This window comes from Phacochoerus africanus, chromosome 1 (genome assembly GCF_016906955.1).
Source record: "Phacochoerus africanus isolate WHEZ1 chromosome 1, ROS_Pafr_v1, whole genome shotgun sequence".
In the NCBI taxonomy this organism is placed as follows: Eukaryota; Metazoa; Chordata; class Mammalia; order Artiodactyla; family Suidae; genus Phacochoerus; species Phacochoerus africanus.
The window spans coordinates 68,084,851-68,108,001 of NC_062544.1; the positions used below are offsets into that span (position 1 = coordinate 68,084,851).

The following is a 23,151-nucleotide window of genomic DNA, read 5'->3' on the forward strand; positions in this document are numbered from 1 at the left end:
GGCATATTCTATGCAGTTTAAAAAATGGTATGTCTTTAGCGATAAAATAATTGATGCCTTTAATGTTTGCTATTTTGTATTTTATGCTTTTTGTCTATTTTTTTGTAACTCGATAATGTCATGTAAACCAGAATAACAAAGGATAGAAAGGACAAAAGTGACAATTGCTTCAAAGTCATATAAGATGAGCACTGAATAGCAGCTATTGGAATTTACATAATGGGGGTAATTGTGGATGATCTTTCCCAATTGGTTTTAGTAGAAATCATTTGGAAGAAGTGGGAGGGTAATAAATCGAGGAATAAAAGAAAGACAGGAAGAGGATCAGGGAAATAATGCTTGTACTTTTAAGAAGTTGAGATGAACAACAAAATGAAAGAGAAAAGGAATATATTGTAATAGTTAAAAATAAATCTTGGACTAAGGGTGGTTTGGTAGATAATTTTTGAGAGCTTATTTATCCCAGCTATGCAGGAATTACCACGACAGTGGCCAACCTAGGACCTAAGCTACTGGATGAAGGTACAGAAAATAAAACCATAATCACGTGAATATATAATATGATATCTGGCCATGAGGTAAATTTGCAAAGAACAGAAAGCAGAATAAAGGATCAGCAGATGACAGGAGGGCTCTTTTAGGAAGGATGAATAAAGGAGGTTTCTCTAAGGAGGCCTGGATAATTTCAAAAACTGAAGATGCATGGACAATTTAATTTCTCTAGACTGCAGCGCCTGAATATACAATACTTGGAGTGTTACAGTTAAAAAATAAGGTCACATATATAAAATATTTTCAGTAGTAACTGTAACATAGAAAAGTTCTCCTTACATATGGATTTTATTCCCCTTCCTTTTTTCTTCTTAAGGAGTGTATCCAGTGTTTCTAATCTTATTGTTTTTCTTGCTCTGATGCTATGCTGCTATTCACTGGTGGCCAACCAAATATTTAATAAAAATGCCTTAAGTCTGGGGAGACCTATAACCTTGGTGACCACAACAAAATTAATGTACCTATCTCATGAACAAATGAGCTGTTCCAGGAATGAGGACTCCAGAGCAAATGTTCTTGCTCTCAAGCAGTCAGATGTTCAACGGTCCTTGAATTGTATTATGTTTCATTCTGCAAACATAGCTCACCTGTATGTTATCCACCTGGTTTTTCACCTGAATAATTTCTTTTGTCCCATGTCCTTTATTCTTTCCCTAAATCAGAAAAAATAAATAAATAAATAAGATCCATGGGAAAAGTCTATGAAAAGATGAAATTACTGGTACCTGATCATTGTAGGTTTTGGCAAAAACACCTGGGAAAATGGGATTTCTGCCCAAATGGCCTTTTTTAAAAAGCATGGAAAATGCTGAAATACTGATTTTCATCCAGATGGGAGTTAGCAATTAAAGGATAATCCGGAGAGACAAGGCTAGTCCCAGCATCTTTGCCATAATACAGCATAGAATGTTGTAAGACTCTCTTAAATCCATTCCAAAAAGAAAAGAACAAAAAGACACAATGAAAAATACACATCAGAAAGAATGCCCAGGCCTAGAAAAAAAAGTGCACAAAAGCAATTATGCAGATCAGAGCTCTGGCCAACCAGCTGGTGCCTAGGACTTGGCTCTAGTACTTGGATGGGAAAGGACTCAAGTAGAAGGAAAGAAACTAAACATCTGAGATTAGGCAAAAAATTCCAACCCACAAAAGAGCCAATTCTAGAATAGAGTTGGAGAAGACCATAGCTTATTATTAATATGTAGCTGTTTTCCCACATATTATATCACAGAGAAAGGAAGAGAAAGGAGATTATTTTTTCATTTTACTTAACAGTGGGTATGGCCTCCAGAGAAACCTATCTCTCGTAGAACCACTCCCCTGGTCTCCTTAGCAATGAGTCTTAGATATGTTTCTACACAGCTTAGATGGACAACTGGAAAACAGAAACCAGCAAATAAGTAGATTTATGTAATAGCTGAGCTATGACTTTATGAGGAGAGATATTTATCAACCGCATACAAGATATAATATGACCGAGTGATGGTCTTATTTGTATTTATCTATCTTTGGCCTCTTAAGATAAATTTCAGAACATTATGTATATGTGTAATCAATACCAAATTTGTGAGAATTCCAAAAGAGTGAATTTATTGTTGCTTACTATATTTCTTGCCATGAATTATTGAGAATGAGAACAAAAATCAGTTATTCACTAGTTAGTTCTGAAAATGAACACAGAATTTCTCACTTATAGCAGTTTTTTTTTAAGATAAATTATAGTTAATGGGACACTTGGGTGTACAAATAAGCTTAATGATACTGAGTATTTTGATGTTAGCACTTTATATTTTCCATCAAATTATATTTAAGGATTATGCACAAAAACAGCCAATTCAGATCTAATAGAATGCAATTCTAGAATCACTAGAATCACTCAGAGCCTAGAAGAGATTTCATGTCTATGTTTGTTTTAACTGCATGACCTTTATTGGCTACTGACTTTATTTAGCTGATTAAATTATATAAATAAGATTTATCTAGTTTGCCTATTTTTAAATAAAACAGTATAAAAATAATAGTAATAGGCACAGTGTCACAGCATCTACTAAATACTATAATATATAATAAAAAATTAACTCATTTATCTTTATATCTGTATAATTACAATAATATAACATAATATATTTATTTACCTATTTTTATTGGTTAAAAAAATCCTGAAATACAAAACTGAAGTCATGTTCATTGCTCTATAGCTGGAAAAGAAATAACAGCCAGGTTGAAGACCGAGGTTCAATGACTCAAAATTCTGTGATTTTCACAGGGAACTATGTCCAATCTCCTGGGATAGACAATGATGGAAAGTAATATTTTAAAACGTATACATATATGTATAACTGAATCACTTTGCTGCACAGCAGAAATTGGCACAACATTATAAATCAACTATATCTTAATTAAAAAACAAACAAAAAACCTCTGTGCGTCCAACCACTATACCAAGGAAGAAATCAGTACATCAAAGACTATCTAGTGCATCTTGCCTTTAGTTAATTCAGTGATTCACTACTTATATATAGATTACAGGGACAACTTTAGGTAGGACATACTGAATTCTTAAAATATCCATGCATTTTGCTACAAACCCAGGAAAATCAAACCTTTAATTTTCAGTACATTTGCATTACCCAAAGACCAAACACGATTGACCACTTTGCTGGGATCCTTATGCTGCCTGGTGAATAAATAAACAAGTTTGCATCAGACAAGGTCTTTCAAGGAAATGTCTATATGATATACACAGGGATTTAAGATACGTACTTTCAGTGAGTTTTGAGACTACCATAATCCCTGTCTGGTACAAGAGAGGTTTGATTTAATAAGAGCTGATTTTCGCTTTGTAAATAAAGTCAACCTCTCCTCTACTGGGGATTCTAAGGTAATGTAGGCCCCAGGCTGATCTGCATATTTTAAAATTATCAAGCACATTTCAAGCAGTGCAACAGTCAGGTATGTCCCAAGGAAGATGCTTTAGCCTGAGAAAGAAGGGAATGAAATTAAAAATATCTCTTTCCCCCTCTTTTATTATCTAGAAAAAATGGATATTCTTATATTCAAAAGCACCGTTCTACAATTTATATAGGTTAGATTTAGCTCTGATTTTATTTTTTGCCTCATCTGCAGCATGTGGAAGTTCCCAGGCAGGGGATTAAACCCAAGGCACAGCAGTGACAGCACAGAATCTTTAACCACTAGGCCACCAGGGAATTCCTGTATAGCTCTGATATCTATCATGATCACCAAAACCGTCAAATATTAGTAGGTTTTTCCCCCTTGGTCCTAGGACCTGGAATTTGTAATAATTATAAATAAAGAGTTAAAGCATTCTTTGGATTTATTAAACATGGTTGAAGCCTTACTATGTGGCAGAAAGTATAATAAGAAATAATAATAAACTAATAATTTTATATTGAGAAATAAGAAATAGAATACATCCATAAATGGTTTGCATTTTGAAAGATTATATAGACACAACGTGTCTCTCTCTCACACACACAAACATTCTTACATACACTTTTATTTTATCACATTGTATTTTCTCTCATACACATTGTCTCCATCACTCTTTTGCTTGCTTTTGTACATAGGTATAAGTTGTATACCTATAAGAATACATAGAAGAATATATCCCACACATATGCATATATACACATTTATACCTATGTATGTATGCAGGTAAACTTAGGTACACACATGTAACTGAAGGATGATACAATTACATCCATGATGTAACTGTCAGTTAAAGCCCAAATCATTAAATGATAAACTCTTCAGATACAAAAGGAATGTTTTTGCTAGGGAGGACAGGATGATCTAAGGTGACATTTGGGGAAATACATGTGATTTAGGGTGGCTTGATCCAGGGGTTTGAAGCAGAGGTTGTGAGAGATGAGAGTGGAAATATAGCAGAGTCAGGATCATGAAAAGGAGTGGATACAAAAGTAAAATGCTGCTTAATATTAGCTAGGGGGCATTTTAAGGAAAGCACCAGGCACAGTCCTTCATTGTGTCTAATTATTGTGGCAGCACTGAAGCATATTGCTTGGATCGGGAAAGCAAGAGTTGATGAGAGTCTGAACTAAAGCTGAGGTGAAGAGGGGTTTAAGATACAGTTAAGTGAGTGATCCATAGGACGTAGTAATTGGGTTGTAAAAGGGTTTGAGAGAGAAAGGAGAACAAAAGATACTTTCTAGTTTTCTACCAGAAGAGCTTGTTTGAAGAGAGAGGCAAGGATTTCAGTTTGATTTGAACATTTTGAATGAAGATGCCTGCAGAAAGAGAGTGGGCTTTAAATACCTAGTAGATATTGAAATAATGTTGATCTGAGGTGCATTCGTGACATATAAGTGAAAACAGACATGCATGATCTCAGCTAGTCTAAATGTTTAGAGTGGCATAACTGGGAAAATGCACAATTTCCAAGTATAATGAATCATTTCTCTAGGAGAAATACTGTGTGTGGAAATTATACAAAAATCCACTTGGAACTCTCCAGTTCCGTGGAAAGTTGCCTCAGACTAAACAACTTAGCATTTTGGATAATGGGATTCAAAGTCCCTCTGTATTATGATATCCTCTCGAATACACTTGGAAAGTACCCCTGGGTAGGTATAGATAACATATATGGGGAAACAAAACTAGCTGCACAAATATGTTTAGACTCAATTAAGCTGCTGTTACAGAGTTTTCAGTAAGCCTAGGATTTCAGGCGAGATACACTGCCAAGAGACTGAGTACCTAAAACAATGTAATAAGTTTATGAATGACTCATTTAAAGTTATCTTTAACCTCATCCAATTCTATAAGTTTTTTATGTTCCTCCACATTGCAATTGTGTGCATCTATCGATGCCAATTAACTTGGAGACAATTTCGAAGAAATGAATCAAGATGGATTCCTTAGTCTCTGGGGATCAATGACAGCTTCTCTAAAAGCTTTGTCCTGTTGCTTTCTTCAGTGGCATGAACAGGAAACTAAGACATCTTGCAGCATCTCGTTTTGCTCTAATTTACCTTAAATGCCCAAAGCTAAGTTGGTGATCGTGTCTCCAGTGCTCACAAATTTAGGTTTCTGCTTTCCCTCTGGTGAGACTCTTCAATTCCAAAACCTCAATCCTCTGTCAGCCTCTGGTGTGACTTTCAGCTCTCCTCTCCTTTCTCCTAAATGCCCATTTAGCGTTGCATAATTTCCTTAACTACTCTGCAGTTTCCTCTGAGGAGCTTTATCTTGTTTTTAATTTCTTCCTGTTAAGCTCATTAAAAAACATCTTTTAAACATTATACAATGGAATAGTTTATAAACGTGCATAATTGTATCATTTGTCTTAAAACAAGTATTGTTTGAGATTATTATGCAGCATAGAGATGTTACAATAAGATTACACAAAGCAAATAAAAAAATTAAACTAATGTTAAATTATTTTGTTGATTCATATGTGTGGTGCTTTTCTATCACGGCTTGGAAAAGTAGAGCGTCCTTAATGTAAATGTGAATAGAAACAAGGGCAGGGAACAAAGGAAAAAGTCAAATTGTCTCTGTGTGAACCTTGTTTTTTTTTTTTTTTTTTAATCACAAAATGATAGCTATTTGTTGCCAAGCTTCAAAACCTGTGTTTGCCCTCCTTGCTCTCCCATTTTTTTTCTGGCATCTCTTTTGTCCTTCTCAAGGAAGCCACCCTGCCACATCTCTTATTTTGCCTATCTTATGCCTTTGCTTCAAAGTCAATTTCATTGAGCTGTCAGTTATTTCTAATTCCAGTACACAAATCTGCAGTGTTTTTTAATACTCAAGTGCGAAGGTCCTATTGATCAAATTTTTGGCAGAACAAGTGATCTGGAATATTTAGTTTTGAATCCTAAAAAACCAGAAATATATAAATTTGTTTAAAATCTTTAATAATGAAAATTTAGGTGTTATGTGAGGTTGTTGATAGCTGTCTCAAAGTACACTTATTTAAGTAGCTTTATTTTTTGGCCACTCCTTAGGAGGACGTCTTTGCAATAAAATCATTTCGGTTTTTACTTCCAGATACAACTTTGCTTAGGTGATATGGAAGTGGCAATTACCTTTCTCCTCCTTGCATTCATGCCTTTGTGCTTAAGTCGATAACCAAACTGAGAACATACTCACTGGGAAGAAATATTTATCTGCCCTAAACATTAAAAGAGAACCAGATGATTCAATCTGACACCTGGGAATGAATTTAAAACAACTATAAATTGGAATTGATAGGGAAGCGTACCACATAATTAAAGCTTCATCAACTGTAAGATAAAAAATAAGGAGCATGCAAATAGATAACTTGAAATGTAAGATGGGTGACAGGTGCTACTTTGCTTTTGTCAGTGTGTGCAGTACAATCTGTCTCCTTTCTGGATCCCCCCTACTGCTTCCCCTACATGGTAAACACCCTTGCCGGCTCTTAATTAAAGCAATTTCAGTTTGCTTGACAAACTAAGATACTTGTGTTCAACAGACAAGTCTTGGAAATAAATTTAAAAGTATGAATGCAGATCTCTTTCATACCTTTAGAAATGTACTTTTTGAACATTGAAAAAGACCCAATAAATCTTGTCCCCTATTTCAGAGAAAGCATTATCCAACTATGTGTCTTCGGCACTGAATAAATGTTTGTTGAATGAATTAATTAATAAAGTTACTTATAATCAAAACAATCATGAATGTATTGTGTTATGTATATACAGCATATATATCTTTATAATACAACTATATGAATTACTTAACAGAAGAACTAAATCTGTGCTATTTTGATGAATGAGCTCGATCTTAATCCATGCTTTTCTGGAAATTGTGGATCTCCTTGAAAACACTTTTATTAGTGCTTCAGGGAGAAATAAATATACCTTAGTGCATGTATACACACACGGTTCACCCGCTTTTCGTGTGTATGTGTGTATCCTTTGTATATGAAATGTTAGACATTAAAATATGAATCAGTGGAGTATGATCACGTCTCTGCAAAACCTCAGAAAGTTGTGAAGATTAGCATGGATAATATTTACTCTCATGAAAATGAAATAAACTTTGTGATGGCACAAACCAAGAAACAAAATGAAATAATAAGTGATTTGGATCATTGACCAGAACTATAATGACAAGTTCAAAGAAGACAGATTTCAGAATCTAAGCATGTGCCTAAAAATACAAGCAATCTCAAAAAAAAAAAAAATCCAAGCTAAAAATAAAAAGTGGGAGAACAAATTCCCAGGGACAATATTCACAGTGAAATTAATGTGACAGTAAAATTAATGAAACAAAAAACTGTTTTTTTTTCTTTTGTTCTCACTATCTGTCTGTTAAAAATCCATGATGTAGAGGTGTTTTGTTTTGTCTTTTTTACCATAACCTCATCATCTCTAATATCATCAGGACAATTTTCTATTTATTTTTTTAAAAATAATTTGCATTGAAGTATTAAATTCACAGATAATTTTTAATGGAAAATAAGCCACCCATTCCATTCTTCCTTAATCATATTTCTAATCATCCCAGATGATTTAAACTGTTACTTTTTTTAGTTCATCTAGGTCAAGCTGCAATTCTCTAATATTTTCTTGTTGTTTTTAAAATATTTTTATATATTACCTTTTAATTGCCTTTTATGATTCATGAAAATGGAGTTCAGTAGCATCTTAATCTGTTCTCCCCCTAATATGATTATAATACTTTAAAAATTTCTCTATTGGTTATCTTAGAAAATTTAAATGTTAGGAAACTTACATCCAACATTTTCAGCCTTCCTCTCTTTCTTTCTGCCCAACAGCATTCTCCCTGAAACACTAAATATATCTAAGAATACAAAAACCTGAAAAATAGCACAGAGAAATCAACTCTAAAATTTGTGATGACCTATATGGGAAAAAAGAATGGATGTATGTATATGTATAACTGATTTACTTTGCTGTACACCTTAAACTCATACAACATTTTAAGTCAATTATACTCCAATAATTTTTTTAAAGAGATGTGAAATAAACTTAAAAAACATATATTTTTCTTTTTAAGGCCATTCCTTTGGCATATGGAAGGTCCCTTGCTAGGGGTTGAATCTAAGCTGCAGCTGTAGGCCTACAACACAGCCATGGCAACACCAGATCCAACCTGCATCTGTGACCTACCTATACCACAGCTTGAAGCAATGCCATTTCCTTAACTCACAAGTGAGGCCAGGGATCAAACCCGTATCCACACAGAAACAGCGTTGGTTCCTTAACATGCTGAGAGCCACAATAAGAACCCAAAAAATTTTTGTCTTAAAAAACTATGATTTTTAATTGCATTTATCAAAGTACTATTCTATTATTTGTGAAAGTTTGGTCTTTAGTCCAAAAATTTATTCTAGAGCATATACTAGTTCTGAAAAGTCTAGGAGGAAAAAGGCCAAATATTTTATTTTCCATGTAATGATTTCAACTATTGAATATTAAAGGTCCTCTTTAGCGAAGTTGTATTTTCCAAGACATTACAGGTTTGTGCTTTAGGTGTCCTGTGTGTACTGTTGTTCAAAATTTATTAGTGAAAAATCCTATAGCACATAGCTTCATTTTGGCAACAGTCAGAGTTACAAACTTAGATCCTTTAGTACTCTCCTTCCAAAATGAGCTGGCTAGTCTCAGGAAAATCTGCCATTTTAGACATTTCTTTTTTACTTTTGTAGCTTGGTCGTAGCTCTCTTAATCTTATATATTCCTGTGTCTTGATTTATCCCCTTATTTTCCTGGAATACATTGTTCATTAGGTTCTTTTAAAAGGCCCAAAGGGAGAGAAATTTGCTGAGTCTAAAACAAATCTTTATTGGGCTATCACACTTGATTAATAGGGTGGCTACAGTGAATATTTGAAGTTCAAAATAATTAACTTTATCATCAAATTTTGATGACATTGCTCAATATCTTTCTAGGATCAAGTGTTACCTTGAAAGGTCCACTGACAGTTTGATCTAATTCTTTTATTTTTTTCCAACCTTGCAATTATACATTAATTTTTAATTTTGTGTGTACTTCCCTTTATTGTCCTGTAGCTCACCAATTTTGACCTTTCGTGATTTTAATTTTCTGTTTGATCAATTCACTTTTTCTCTGTATCCATGGAATGTGGAATTTCCCAGGCCAATGATGAAACCCTCACCACAACAGTGACCCAAGCCTCTGCAGTGACAGCACCACATACTTAACCTACTGCTCCACAAGGGAACTCTTGTTCATTATTTTTTAACTGTATTAACTTCAACTATTATAGTATTAATATCTATGCATTGTATACGGTGTCATATCAATATGGCCACTTTTCATAGTTATTCTCTAATAAAAATTTTTGTAACTTTTACTCCCAAAAATGAATTGAATGTATATATATATTCAAATATTCCTTATATGATGAATCCATATTAGTTGTTTTGTTGATATGATTCAGCTAAAGTGTGTTATTTGTTTTGTTATTCTGCTTTTAAGTTTTTTTGGCTGTGCCCACAGCATGCAGAAGTTCCTGGGCCAGGAATCGAACCAATGCCATAGCAGTGACAATGCAAATCCCTAACTGCATGCCACCAGGAAACTCTTGAGTTTTATTTTTTTGTTGCCTTGCAGTGTTTTGTTTTCCTGATGATGCTCACTTATATTTCCTCTTGTTGATATTGTATATATATTTATATTAAATTAATAAGCATTGAAATTTGTGAGATCTGCGGTTAAATTTTAATAGAATATGTTTACTTCTGTCAAGTGCCAGGAACACTAACAGCACTTTTAAGTGATGCATAATTTGACAATTATTTATGATGTATATGGATTTATTTGCCTGTTTTAAGTTTTCATGTAGTTTATAATAACTATAAGAGAATATAAGTAGTAGCATTTTAAAGCATTGTAAGTACTTTAAAAATAGTTTTCTTTCACTGCATGATCCTTGAATTTTGTGCATGTGTGTGTGTGTGTGTGTGTACTTGAGAGATTATTCACATATATAAATATACGTAGTATTTATGTATTCTAAAACAAAATATTAGTTATCATTGTTATTTATGGTTTACTAAAATAATATCAAACTATATAGAATTTTCTGAAATTTGCTTTTTTCCACTTAATGTGATGGATCTAACATTCATCCATATTTTTTCCAATATAATTATAGCTCATAGTTTTCACTTTTGGAATGTTGGGAAGTATGATAATGTAAGTTTATTTACCTATTCTTATGTCGTTTCACATTTGGGGGTCTCTTGCTCTTTGTTTTTTAAAACTTTGTAAACAATATTCTGTATGGCATTTCTGCAGCTATTCTTCTCATGCTCATTGCTGGATTTTATTTATGGTAATATTTAACTTTACATCCTATAATCCTGTTTTAGGTTGAATTGTGTACCCTAGAAATACATATTTTTAAGTCCTAACCCCCCAGTACCTCAGAATGTGACCATATGTGGCAATAAGGTCTTCACAGAGGTGATTAAGTTAAAAAATCATTAGGTTGGGGCCCTAATCCAATATGAATAGTGTCCTTTAAAGGAGGGAATTTCGACACAAAGAGAGACATGCACGGAGGGAAGACAATGTTAATATACAGGGAACAGATGGTCATGTAACTGGAGAGATGCATCTACAAATCAGGGATTACCAAGCATTATTGGCAAACACAAGAATCTAAAATAGGCAAAGGATCTTCCCTAGTGCTGCCAAGGGCAGAATGGCCCTGCCAGATGCCTAGATTTCAGAATTCTAGTCTTCAAAACTGTAAGGCAATACATTTCTATAGTTTTAAGCTACCTAGATTTTGGTATTTTGGTACTCTAGGAAGTTAACATTTCCCAAAATCATTGTGCCAGATTTAACCCCCGTGAGCTCCGCGTAATAGTTCCTACTAGATCACATACTTTTACCATTTGGTTTTGTCAGACTTTATTTTTTGTTAATTTAATGGCTGTAAAATGATATCCCATCATTTGCAAATCTTGCATTTGCTTAAGATCCAGTATATTTCTTGCTGTTTGTCTTGTCTCTTTTACTATAAATTGTTTTTCATTCACTTCTTTGACTACCTTGTCTCCTTGTTAATTTGTCTTTTCCTGTGGCTCCATATGTATTTACATATGTATATGTACGTACATATGCATGAGTGTGTATCTGTATCTATATTTATATACACACATATGGGTGTGTGTGTGTGTGTGTGTGTGTGTATGTGTGTGTACCCCAACAGGCACTGACATGTTCTACATCTTATGGCACCTCACTCACTCCATCATGTTCCTTCCTTTGTGGCTTTAAAAGCCAAGTATTTATAACTATTTTTATTGAGTTATAATACATTTTCCAGTGCTATTAATGTCTTTCACCTTTGTAACAGGCATCTGGGGGAGAAAGTTGTGCGATGAAGTAGCAAGGAGTTATCCTCTCAGTGGCCTAATCACAGTGATTTTCTTGTCCATACTCTGATTCTCCCTGAAGTAACTGTAGACTGCTTCCCGATTCTTCACCCACTGTGCTGTGGATGCCAATGTTGTCTTTCTCCCCTAGCAGTTAAAGCTGCCTATGTTTGTGAAATTAGAGCTCTCCAGGGTTATCTAAACACACATTATGGATGTAGAATGCTGTGAACGGTGGCTTGATCACCCTTCCGCTGAATGCAAATCACTTACTAGTTCTAGATTATTGGGGAAACTGTTTGCGGCTGTGTAACTACCCTGTGGAGAACCTAGAGTTTGATATTTATTCTCCTTGCTTCAAGAGACCATAAAAATAAAGATCAATTTTGTGAAAATAGCAACTTTCCTCTGACCAAAAGGAGGCTTCAGTTTTCTACTTACCTCTCTAGGTTCTCATTTTTCATTCAGGTTGGAGCTTGTGCTTTATTAATGCCTTGAAAGGTGTATCTCTAGCTCTATGATCCACAAATGTTGCTTTTAAACGCGAAAGTTGAACTGAATTAACTAACTTATACTGCCAGAAACCTAATCTGATTTTATGGGGTTTTTTTTTGTTTCTTTGTTTTGTCTTTTTAGGGCCACACCCATTGGGCAGGTAGAGGTTCCCAGGCTAGGGGTTCAGTCAGCTGTAGCCACCGGCCTACACCTCAGCCATAGCAATGCAGGATCCGAGCTGCATCTGCAACCTACACCACAGCTCATGGCAAACCTGGATCCTTAACCCACTGAGCAAGGCCAGGGACTGAACTCGAGTCCTCATGGATACTAGTTGGGTTCCTTAACTGCTGAGTTCGGGAACTCCTGATTTTATGTGTTTTAATCAACTAAATAATTATTGATTTATCAATGATTTTCAAAATTTGAAAATTTTCATGTTTTCAAAGTGCTGGTGAATAAAAGCAAGTTGGTTGGTTTCTTTGCACTTTTCTATGATTCCGATAATCTCTGATACATCTTTTAATTTCTATCTCAAGGAAACCTAATCTCACCTTCCTTTCCATTCATCAGACTTAAAAATAGTAAATCTCCAAGAAGGCTTAGTTTATATTATAGAGAAAACACAGACATTCCCATCGTGGCGCAGCGGAAACGAATCTGACTTGGAACCATGAGGTTGCGGGTTGATCCCTGACCTTGCTCAGTGGGTTACAGATCCGGCATTGCCTTGAGCTGTGGTGTAGGTCGCAGATGCAGCTTGGATCTGGCATTGCTGTGGCTGTGGCACAGGCCAGCAGCTACAGCTCTGATTAGACCCCTAGCCTGGGAACCTCCATATGCACAGGTGTGGCCCTAAAAAAGACAAAAAGAAAAAAGAAAAGAAAAAGAAAAAACACAGTGTTGGTGAGTGGTATTTGGACATTAGGGTTTTTTGGTTTTATTCTAATGGAATGGAATTCTAGGCCTTTTACAGTAACTATGATTAATGCAAAAATGTGCACCTCCTTTACAATTATGAATTTATATATAAAGATTTGTATAACCAGTTCTAATATTACAATATTTCTATTTAAATATTTTTATTCTCTTGTACTACAGGGTTTTCTCTTATGCTGAAAAGACAAATTATAATAGTATAAATCATAGCACTCTAAATTAATTTTGAAAGGTACAAATACTTTTATTTCTAAAACAAAAATCAGTTATATATTAAAAGGAAATTACTTATTGTTCTTTAAACTTTTATATTAAAGATATAATTAGATTTTTTATTTCAAATACAGTTACCTTCCTTTTGGTTTTCTGACATGTTTGCAATTTTCATATTGCATTATGAAAAAAGAGTTATTCCATTTATTAAAATTTTTGAATACTATACAATGTTTTAAAATTTTGATTCTCACTACATTAAATGAAATGAGGATTTACTTGGAGACACAATTGATTTTAGGACTTGGGCAGGAAAAATATAAGATGAACCTGAATATTTTGTGATACTGGGAATTAAGGAAGTACTCCCACCCAAAAAAAAAAAAACCCATAAATAAATGATGGAGGCATGGTGAAAAAAAAGTAGAGCCAACCTAAAACATTACCCAATGGGAGTTCCTGTTGTGGTGCAGCGGAAAGGAATCTGACTAGGAACCCTGAGGTTGCAGGTTTGATCCCCGGCCTTGCTCAATGGGTTAAGGATCGGGCGTTGCCGTGAACTGTGGTGTAGGATGCAGACGTGGCTCCAATCTGGCATTGCTTTGGCTGTGGTATAGGCCGGCAGCTGTAGCTCCAACTGGGAATCCCCATGTGCCGCGGGTGTGGCCATAAGAGGACAAAAGATGAAAAAAAAATAATAATAATAATAAAATATTACCCAATGACCACACCTGTGAGAATTTGCATAAAACAATAAATAACTGTATTTTTAGATTAAAACACATAGAATAAAATAAATTCCTTGTCTCTATATTGATAGGAAGAAAGAAGGAAAGTAAGGAAGGGAGGAAGACTTAACAAAGGAAATATTCAAAAATGGCAGAAACATCTTCTTAACCAAGTGATCAGGGTTAACATCATCAGTCATATGATGTATTGGCATCACATGCTCCCTGATGTGAAAACAGATCACTTTTATAATATCCTTGACCAAATCCATAACTCAATCTAATCATAAAAAAATCTGAGACAGACCCAGGTTGAAAGACTTTTTACAAAATAACTGACCAGTATTTTTTAAAAGTGTCAGAGTTATAGAAGGCATGGAAAATGGAAGAACTCTCACAGATTGGGGGAGAAAAAACAGGCATGACTTCCAAAAGCAAAACAGGATCTTTGAAAAGACTTTAATGGAAAAGCTGGTGAAATTAAAACTGAGTTTGGAATTTAGTTAATAGTAAAGTGATTAGAATATTATTCCTAACAAACTCAACTTTATACTGCATATGTGATTATGAATTAAAAATTAAAACTGAACTCATTGAATAGTATACAGTCAGGTATGGTACAGCTTGAGTTCGAACCCACATTAAGAAACCCCCAGACATTTCTTGTCGGGTTTTGGTACCATGGACTTACGCTACTGAGCGCATATAATAAGCTGTGCAACAGTCCTCATTTTTCTTTTCTCTAGAAGATTTGCACATAAAATTGTAAGTTACTTTAAGTAGAATAATTTTTTCTCTGTACCACATATTTTAATTTCTTTTCATTTCTTTTACAATTAAAATATTTATTATAGTTGATTTACAGTGTTCTGTCAATTTCTGCTGTCTTACTGCAAAGTGACCTAGTTTACACATATATGCATTCTTTTTCTCACATTATCCTCCATCGTGTTCCAACACAAGTGACTAGATAGAGTTCCCTGTGCTGTACAGCAGGATCTCATTGCTTATCTACTCCAAATGTAATAGTTTTCATCTACTATCCTCAAAATTTCAATCCATTCCCTCCCCCTTGGCAACCACAAGTTTGTTCTTCATGTCCATGAGTTTGTTTCTTTTTTGTAGATAGGCTCATTTGTGCCATATATTACATTCTGGATGTAAGTGATATCATATGGTATTTGTCTTTCTAACTTACTTCACATAGTATTAGAATCTCAAGTTCCACCCATGTTGCCACAGATGGCATTATTTTGTTCTTTTTTATGGCTGAGTAGTATTCCATTGTGTATAAGTACCACAACTTCTTAATCCATTCATCTGTCAATGGACATTTAGGTTGGTTTCCATGTTTTGGTTATTGAGAATAGTGCTGCAGTGAACATACAGGTACATGTCTCTTTTTCAATGAAAGTTTTGTCCGGATATATGCTTCAAGTAGGATTGCTGGATCACATGGTAGTTCTATATTTAGTTTTCTGAGGTACCTCCATACTGTTTTCTCTAGTGGCTGTACCAATTTGCATTCCCACAAACAGCAAAGGAAAGTTCCCTTTTCTCCCCACCATCTCCAGCATTTATTATTTGTAGGCTTATTAATGATGGCCATTCTGACCAGTGTGAAATGGTACCTCATTGTAGTTTGGATTTGGATTTCTCTAATAATTAGTGATGTTGTGCATTTTTTCATGTGCCTGATGGCCATCTGTATATCTTCTTTGGAAAATGGCTACTCAGGTCTTCTGCAAATTTTTCAATTGGGATTTTTTGTTGTTGTTGAGTTGTATGAGTTGTTTGTATATCTTAGAGATTAACCCCTTGTCCATTGCATCGTTTGCAACTATTTTCTCCCATTCTTGGGTTGTCTTTTTTTTTCTTATGGTTTCCTTTGCTGTGCAAAGATGTATAAGTTTGATTAGGCCCTGGAGTTCCTGACATGACTCAGTGGTTAACGAATCTGACTAGGAACCATGAGGATGTGGGTTCGATCCCTGGCCTTGCTCAGTGGGTTAAGGATCCAGCGTTGCCATGAGTTGTGGTATAGGTCGCAGACACAGCTCGGATCCCGCGTTGCTGTGGCTATGGCGTAGGCCGGCGGCTACAGCTCCGATTCAACCCCTAGCCTGGGAACCTCCATATGCTATGGGAGCAGCCCTAGAAAAGGCAAAAAGACAAAAAAAAAAGTTTGATTAGGTCCTATTGGTTTATTTTTGTTTTTATTTATATTGCTTGGGGAGACTGACCTAAGAAAACATTTGTACAGTTGATGTCAGAGAATGTTTGCCCAAGTTCTCTTCGAGGAGCTTTATGGTGTCTTATGTTTAAGTCTTAAGCCATTTTGAGTTTATTTTTATGCATGGTGTGAGGGTGTGTTGTAGTTTCAATGATTTGCATGCAGCTGTCCAGCTTTCTTAGCACCACTTACTGAAGAGACTCTCTTTTCCCCATTTTATATTCTTGCCTCCTTTGTAGGATTAACTGACCGTAGGTGTTTGGATGCTTTTGCAACTTTTTTAAGTCTTCCAATTTTATCTTATTTGAACCATCAGTAACATAGAAGTTATTTTTAATTTTCTTCTAGATTTTTAAGGACATGAGTATTGGGAGGATAATCTTTTTTTTTGTATTTACCTCTACCTTAATTGTAGCCTGCTCAGGGAATTTAGTATGTACTGATTTATTAAAATGTATTTAAACATGTCTGATAACAATAATTGGTCAAGTTGGGTTCAGTGTTTCATGCCTACTTGAAAAGAATCTGTACTTTGTAGATGGTGCATGCATGCAGGTTTTATATATATATCAATCCAATCATGAATATTATTTGTATTTATTTTGTTTATATTCCATGTATTTGCAATATTTTTGGTCTGGTTAACTGATCATTCATTAAACAACATTATTGTGACTGTGTTCCACATATACTCTAGGTTTGAGGATAGATAATCTTGGTACTAAAGTTTAAAAAAAAACATTTCATTATAAATGAAATGAAAAAATTAAGAATTTATCCTAACATTAATAATAAATGCTTTCAGTAGAGATGTGACACCATTTTTATATTTTAGAGAAGCTACTTCTGCTGCAGTATAGCAAATCAATTTATTGAGATGCTCCTTTTCTAATATTTAATTTGTTAAAGAAAGTCATTGAAGAAAGTAGGCTAAAGTTGATGATGTTTTGTGGTAGAAGAATGGTGAAATAGATATATGTCAAAAGGAAGAGTTAGAGGTTCCAGGCAAAGAGTTGTTCAGAAAATGTCTTCTAAGGAGGAAACATGTATTAACTTGAAGAATAAAAACTTACTGGAAAAACCTAAAGAAGATAAGTGTTATTAATTAAGGGAGAGAATACCAGGAAAGAGGAGCCAGTCTATTGGAGGTCCAGTCTATGTATGATTTAAGTACAAAGGGACCTATCAAAGGTTTTGAAACCCTCAGTAACAATTGATTAAATTATTGTTTTCAATGGATAATATAGCTTCAGTGTTTACTGAGTGTATCTGAGATTTGAAGTATAGGACCTGCTGGATAAATTAGGAAGTTTGTCAGCTACCCAGTATAAGCATATAGGGAGTTCCTGCTCTGGTGCAGTGAGTTAAGGATCCTTCATTGACACAGCTGTGGCTTAGGTCTCAGCTGCAGCTCGGATTTGATCCCTGACCCAGAAACTTCCATATGTTGTGGCTGTGGCCAAAAAAGAAAAAAAAGAATAAGTATGTAGTGGCTACTATACTCAAAGAAATACTATGGGAATAGAATGTAAAAAAAAAATACAAAGTTGTCTGTCTTGTGTACCATCCTCATGGTACACACAGATTAACAAGTGAATAATACAATGCCCAACAATTTCAAGTTATGTGAAGAGTGATTGATAGAGAGAAAAATCATAGAAAAAGAATTTAAAAGTACACATTAAGAGGCTAACTGGATTGTGATACCAAGTGTCTTAATAATGTCTCCTAGGAAAGGACTTTTCAAACTGAGCAGACACAGGTGCCTGTATTTGTTAATGCTGCCATAACAAGGTACCACAGACTGAGTGGGTCAAATAATAGAAATTGATTTTCTCACAGTTCTTGAAGTAGAAATTCAGATCAGGGGGTTCCTTAGGGTCTTACGCTGGCTTGTAGATGGCCATCTTCTTCTTGTCTTCACAAAGGCTTTCCTCTGCACCTGTGCCCAAATTTTCTTAGGACACTAGCCATGTTATATTAGGACTCATCCTAATGCTCTCGTTTAACCTTAACTTCCCTCTAAAGACATTGTCTTCTGGAACAGTCACATTTTGAAGTAATGAATAGGGGTTTGAAGTTCGATATATAAATTTTGAGGGCCATGACTCCCTAAACACTCAGCACATAATAGTGCCATTTTCTCAGATTTAGTAAACTGTGTTATGGTTTTTTGAGGGTAGTTGGGGATGAGCTTTACATGAGGGAACTAGTATGTGAAAAACAGAGAGATGTACGGAATTTATATTTTTGGCAAGAAGACTTTGAAAAGTCCAGTTTGGTGCACATCTTTCCTGGAAGCAACTAAAGGAAACACATTTTAGGAAAGATATACTCAGGCATGAGCATGACTAGCTAAGAGATCTGGATTTTATTGTGTATATTAAGGAGAATTACTTAAGGTTTATGAGCAAGAAGGTGCTGTAATCAGAAGTGTGCTTCGGGTCGATTAATCTGTCAGTAAATGTAGTTTATGATCAGGTACTAAAACATAAATCTCATTAGCAGTAGAGGTTGTTCCTGCTGGAAGCATAAGTAGGTGTACCATGGGCTGAGATATTTCTTGTTTTGCTCTGGAATGGATGGGAATTTGCCAGAATTTAGTGTTTTTACACTGACACCATGAAGGGCATCTTTTTATTTCTCCCACAGACTAGCCTTTGTGTCACCTGTCACAAACAGAGGTAGGCTTCCTCCCTACAATGGCTGATTTCATGGAATTGTGTAATGTTCTGCCCTGCAGCTGAAGTCAACTGAGTAGTAAATATCTAAAAACAACAAAGGAAAAACATTGAAAAATATTTTCACTGCAATATATAAATATCTACGGTATATTCTATGATTTGTTCTGATCGTATAAACACACACAGGTACACAACGGCATTCAAAGCTAATCTCTAGTTCTTTGTGTGAATGCAAAAAAATAATAACATGCTCACTTAAAAACTAGAATTTCTGATATGATTAGAGATTGGGTCTCACTATTTATAATAGGTACAGACAAAATTTCCACTTTTTCTGTGCCTAGACTTATCCATCTGATGTGTCTTCTACTTATTAATTAGTCAACATTTAATGCAGAGCTTAAGATTTATAACATTCTTTCATAATATTTTGTCTTTGAATACTCTATTGAGAAATCTCTTACTTTTTCTTTCTCTCTGTATTCTTGACAGATACCATCCACCTTCGGGTCCTTGAATCCTCCCCAGTTGGCACAGCTATTGGAAGTGTCAAAGCCACTGATGCTGACACTGGGAAGAATGCTGAAGTTGAATACCGAATTATTGATGGAGATGGGACAGATATGTTTGACATCATTACTGAGAAGGACACACAGGAAGGCATTATAACTGTGAAAAAGGTGCAGAACATCAGCGAAATAATCACTTGACTGTTTAGAAAGTAGATATTTCTATATGTGTTATCCATTCATGCATTGTCCATTAAGAAATATCACTGCCTTATTCTAATATAAATATGTATTATGAGGGGCATAAAGCCAAAAGTCTCCTTGGACATTTTTACCAAATATTTTTGTTGACTGAAACATGAAACCTGAAATTTGACAAAATTTAAAAGCCAAGCTAATATATATGTGATCATATTTCTGAGCTACAGTAATAAAAGCCCCTTATTAACGTTGTTTTCTTAAAAATAGTTAATAACTAATAATAGCAATATATCATCACACTTGGAGGCATAAGTAGCATGCCATCTATCCAGATGTATGAAGCAATAATTAGAGTTGCTAATAAAAAGAGACATCATGGATTGGAAGATAATTTCATTGTTCACATTTCCCCTTCTGCTACATAAATTAAACTTTTCTGCTAACATATGCTCACTAATATAATTTGAAGGTAACTAGATTTTTTTTTTAATTAGGGAAAGTACCATCACTATCAGAAAAAAAAAATCAAGGCACGGTAAAATTTAGGTCCTAGTGAAATAAAATACCTTGAATTCTCTATTTGCCTGAAGTAACCACTGGTTAATCACAAAAATATCCTGTCTATTTTAAAGCCCCAGGTAAAAAAACAGCTGTCTTTAAATGGATAGCAAAGGAGTGACCAACTCAATATTTAAGTTCCTTTTCTTTCATAATGCAATAGAATTACCAATTAACTATCAAAATTTTTCTCTTTACCCAAGGTTTTTCTTATTTTTAATGTTTCATACAACTGTTTACAGTTTTATATTAGTCTTTAAAATTTCATCCAAATTTATGTGATACCATGATCCCATTAAACTGAATGGAAATATCACAATATATGTTTTAAAAGATTACTGTGTTTTTTTGTCTAGAAAAATTTATCAGTAGCCACTGCTACTAACACAATCCACCAGCCGTATTTTTTAATGAGTTACCATTTTATGAGACAGGTCTTAAAATCCTTTTTAATTTCTCTAAAATTTAAAACCTCACTTTCCTATGTTCTGAAGTATTACATTTTAAATACATAAAAAGTAAAAACTTAATCCTATCTAATATGTAAGGATTATATATTTTTATTGCTTTTAATTATTTACAGTTAATGAACAACTTGACAGATCTCAAGTAGGCTTTAAAAATCATACTGTAACTTGGAAGAACATACAGTTCAATTTCCCACAATATAATTTGATGATTTACTTATTTATTTTTAATATAGCCACTTGACTATGAGAGCCGAAGACTTTACACTCTGAAGGTTGAAGCAGAAAATACCCACGTGGATCCACGTTTTTATTACTTAGGGCCATTTAAAGATACAACAATTGTGAAAATCTCTATTGAAGATGTGGATGAACCTCCTGTTTTCAGTAGGTCCTCCTATCTGTTTGAGGTTCATGAAGATATTGAAGTGGGCACCATCATTGGAACTGTGATGGCGAGGGATCCAGATTCTACTTCCAGCCCCATTAGGTAATGATGCTTATGTTTAGGATGAAAGAAAGAAAAAGAAAAAAAAAAAAAAAGGACTGAAGTAAATATAGAGATTGTCGAATTCTATTTAAAGCATTTAACACACTGAAAGATAAGAGAGTCTCTCCATAAGTTGTGCATCCATTTAATGAACACAAGTGTTTAAAACAAATTTTCTCTGTTCTGGGGCAGGGTAGGCACGAGTTTCATAGTTTGCTTCAGGTTTAATCATGCCATTTAGCCTGCAACTTAGCTCGTATTCTCTGACTGTATCTTTAAGGTATTTGTTGTTCTGATCCCTGGTACAGATAAAGGGCATTATGTCCGCTCTGCATTTTTAGTGTAACTAAATCAACTTATTTGTGCTTTAGGGTTTTTAAATAATTTGTGAGGCTGAGAGGAGTTTTAATAATTAAGAAGAATATAATCATGACAATGTTACAATGTAGTTATGGTTTTAGGAACTCTTCTGTACTCCAGCCATCAAAGGGGAAAGTTTAGTTGTTTTGGTATATCAAAAAAAAATGTATAATATTCCAGAAAGATCAGAGTCATTTCAATTGGGGGGGGAGGGGGCTAGGGGAGGGCCAGAGAGTGTGTGTGTTTATGTGTATGAGAGATAAATTGTTGAAATAGTCTGCATTCTGGGTCAGTACTATGTCCTTTCTTGAAATTATTATATATCACTATATGTGTGTCTTTGAATTTTACCATTTTCTCCTCCAAGCCCTTGGTAATAATGCCCTGTGTTTTTCTCTGCCCTCTATGCTCAGATTCTCCTTAGATCGCCATACTGACCTTGACAGGATCTTTAACATCCATTCTGGAAATGGATCCCTTTATACATCAAAACCACTTGACCGTGAACTGTCTCAGTGGCACAATCTTACTGTTATAGCTGCTGAAATCAGTAAGATGAATTTTATGTATATAATATTTAGCATATTTGTAGTTTTTTTATATGAAAAATAATTCCTTCTCATTGTGTACATGAATTATAATTTTAATCTAAGGTTTTAAAAGGTCTCTCAACACTGTAATTGTTTTCAATAGTTTCTATATATACTGAGAAATAGCTATAGGCAACCACAAATCTACATTTAATGTTAACTAATAAGAATGAACTAGAATTGGGAACAAAAGATACTCTCTTTGGAGGAAAGTGAAATGTACTAAATTTGTTGCATGGGCACTATCAATTAAAACCTCTGCCAAAATTCTAAGAGACCTTTATTTAATAACAAACACATAGGTGGATATCATTAGTTCCTTTTTTACACATGAGGAAACAAAGTTATTGGTAATAATAGCCAATATTAAACCCTCTGTGCCAGAAATTATTCTAAAAATTTTAACTTAATTTTTCCTCCTAATATTTTGATTTACCTTATTTAACAGAGAAGGAAATAAGACTCCAGGGATTTTATTAGCTTGTCCAAAGTCACAATGCCAGAAGTACTAAAACTTGCATTTGAAACTAGTCAGTCTGTTTGTAGATTCAATACCTGTTCTATGCCTAATTTATAAAATTTCATCCAACTAATAACAGACAGAGCCAACATTCAAAATCATATCTATCTCTACTTGCAAAAGTTCTTGCCCATATACGGGACTGGCTACATAATTTTTATGGCCCATTATAAAATGAAATTGTCAGCCTCTTGTTAAAAAATGATTAAGAATTTAATATGGCAACAGC

General features: G+C 34.4%; 1 protein-coding gene across 1 annotated transcript in view; it reads left to right on the plus strand.

Moving 5' to 3' along the window:
- The window catches only part of LOC125111908 (cadherin-10), a 110,282-nt gene that overhangs the window by 67,819 nt on the left and 19,312 nt on the right, over window positions 1-23,151 (plus strand). Inside the window, exons 5-7 of the mRNA XM_047754062.1 lie at window positions 19,720-19,907; window positions 21,199-21,452; window positions 22,226-22,362. Coding sequence (XP_047610018.1) covers window positions 19,720-19,907; window positions 21,199-21,452; window positions 22,226-22,362 — 579 coding nt within the window. The remainder of the gene's footprint in view (window positions 1-19,719; window positions 19,908-21,198; window positions 21,453-22,225; window positions 22,363-23,151) is intronic.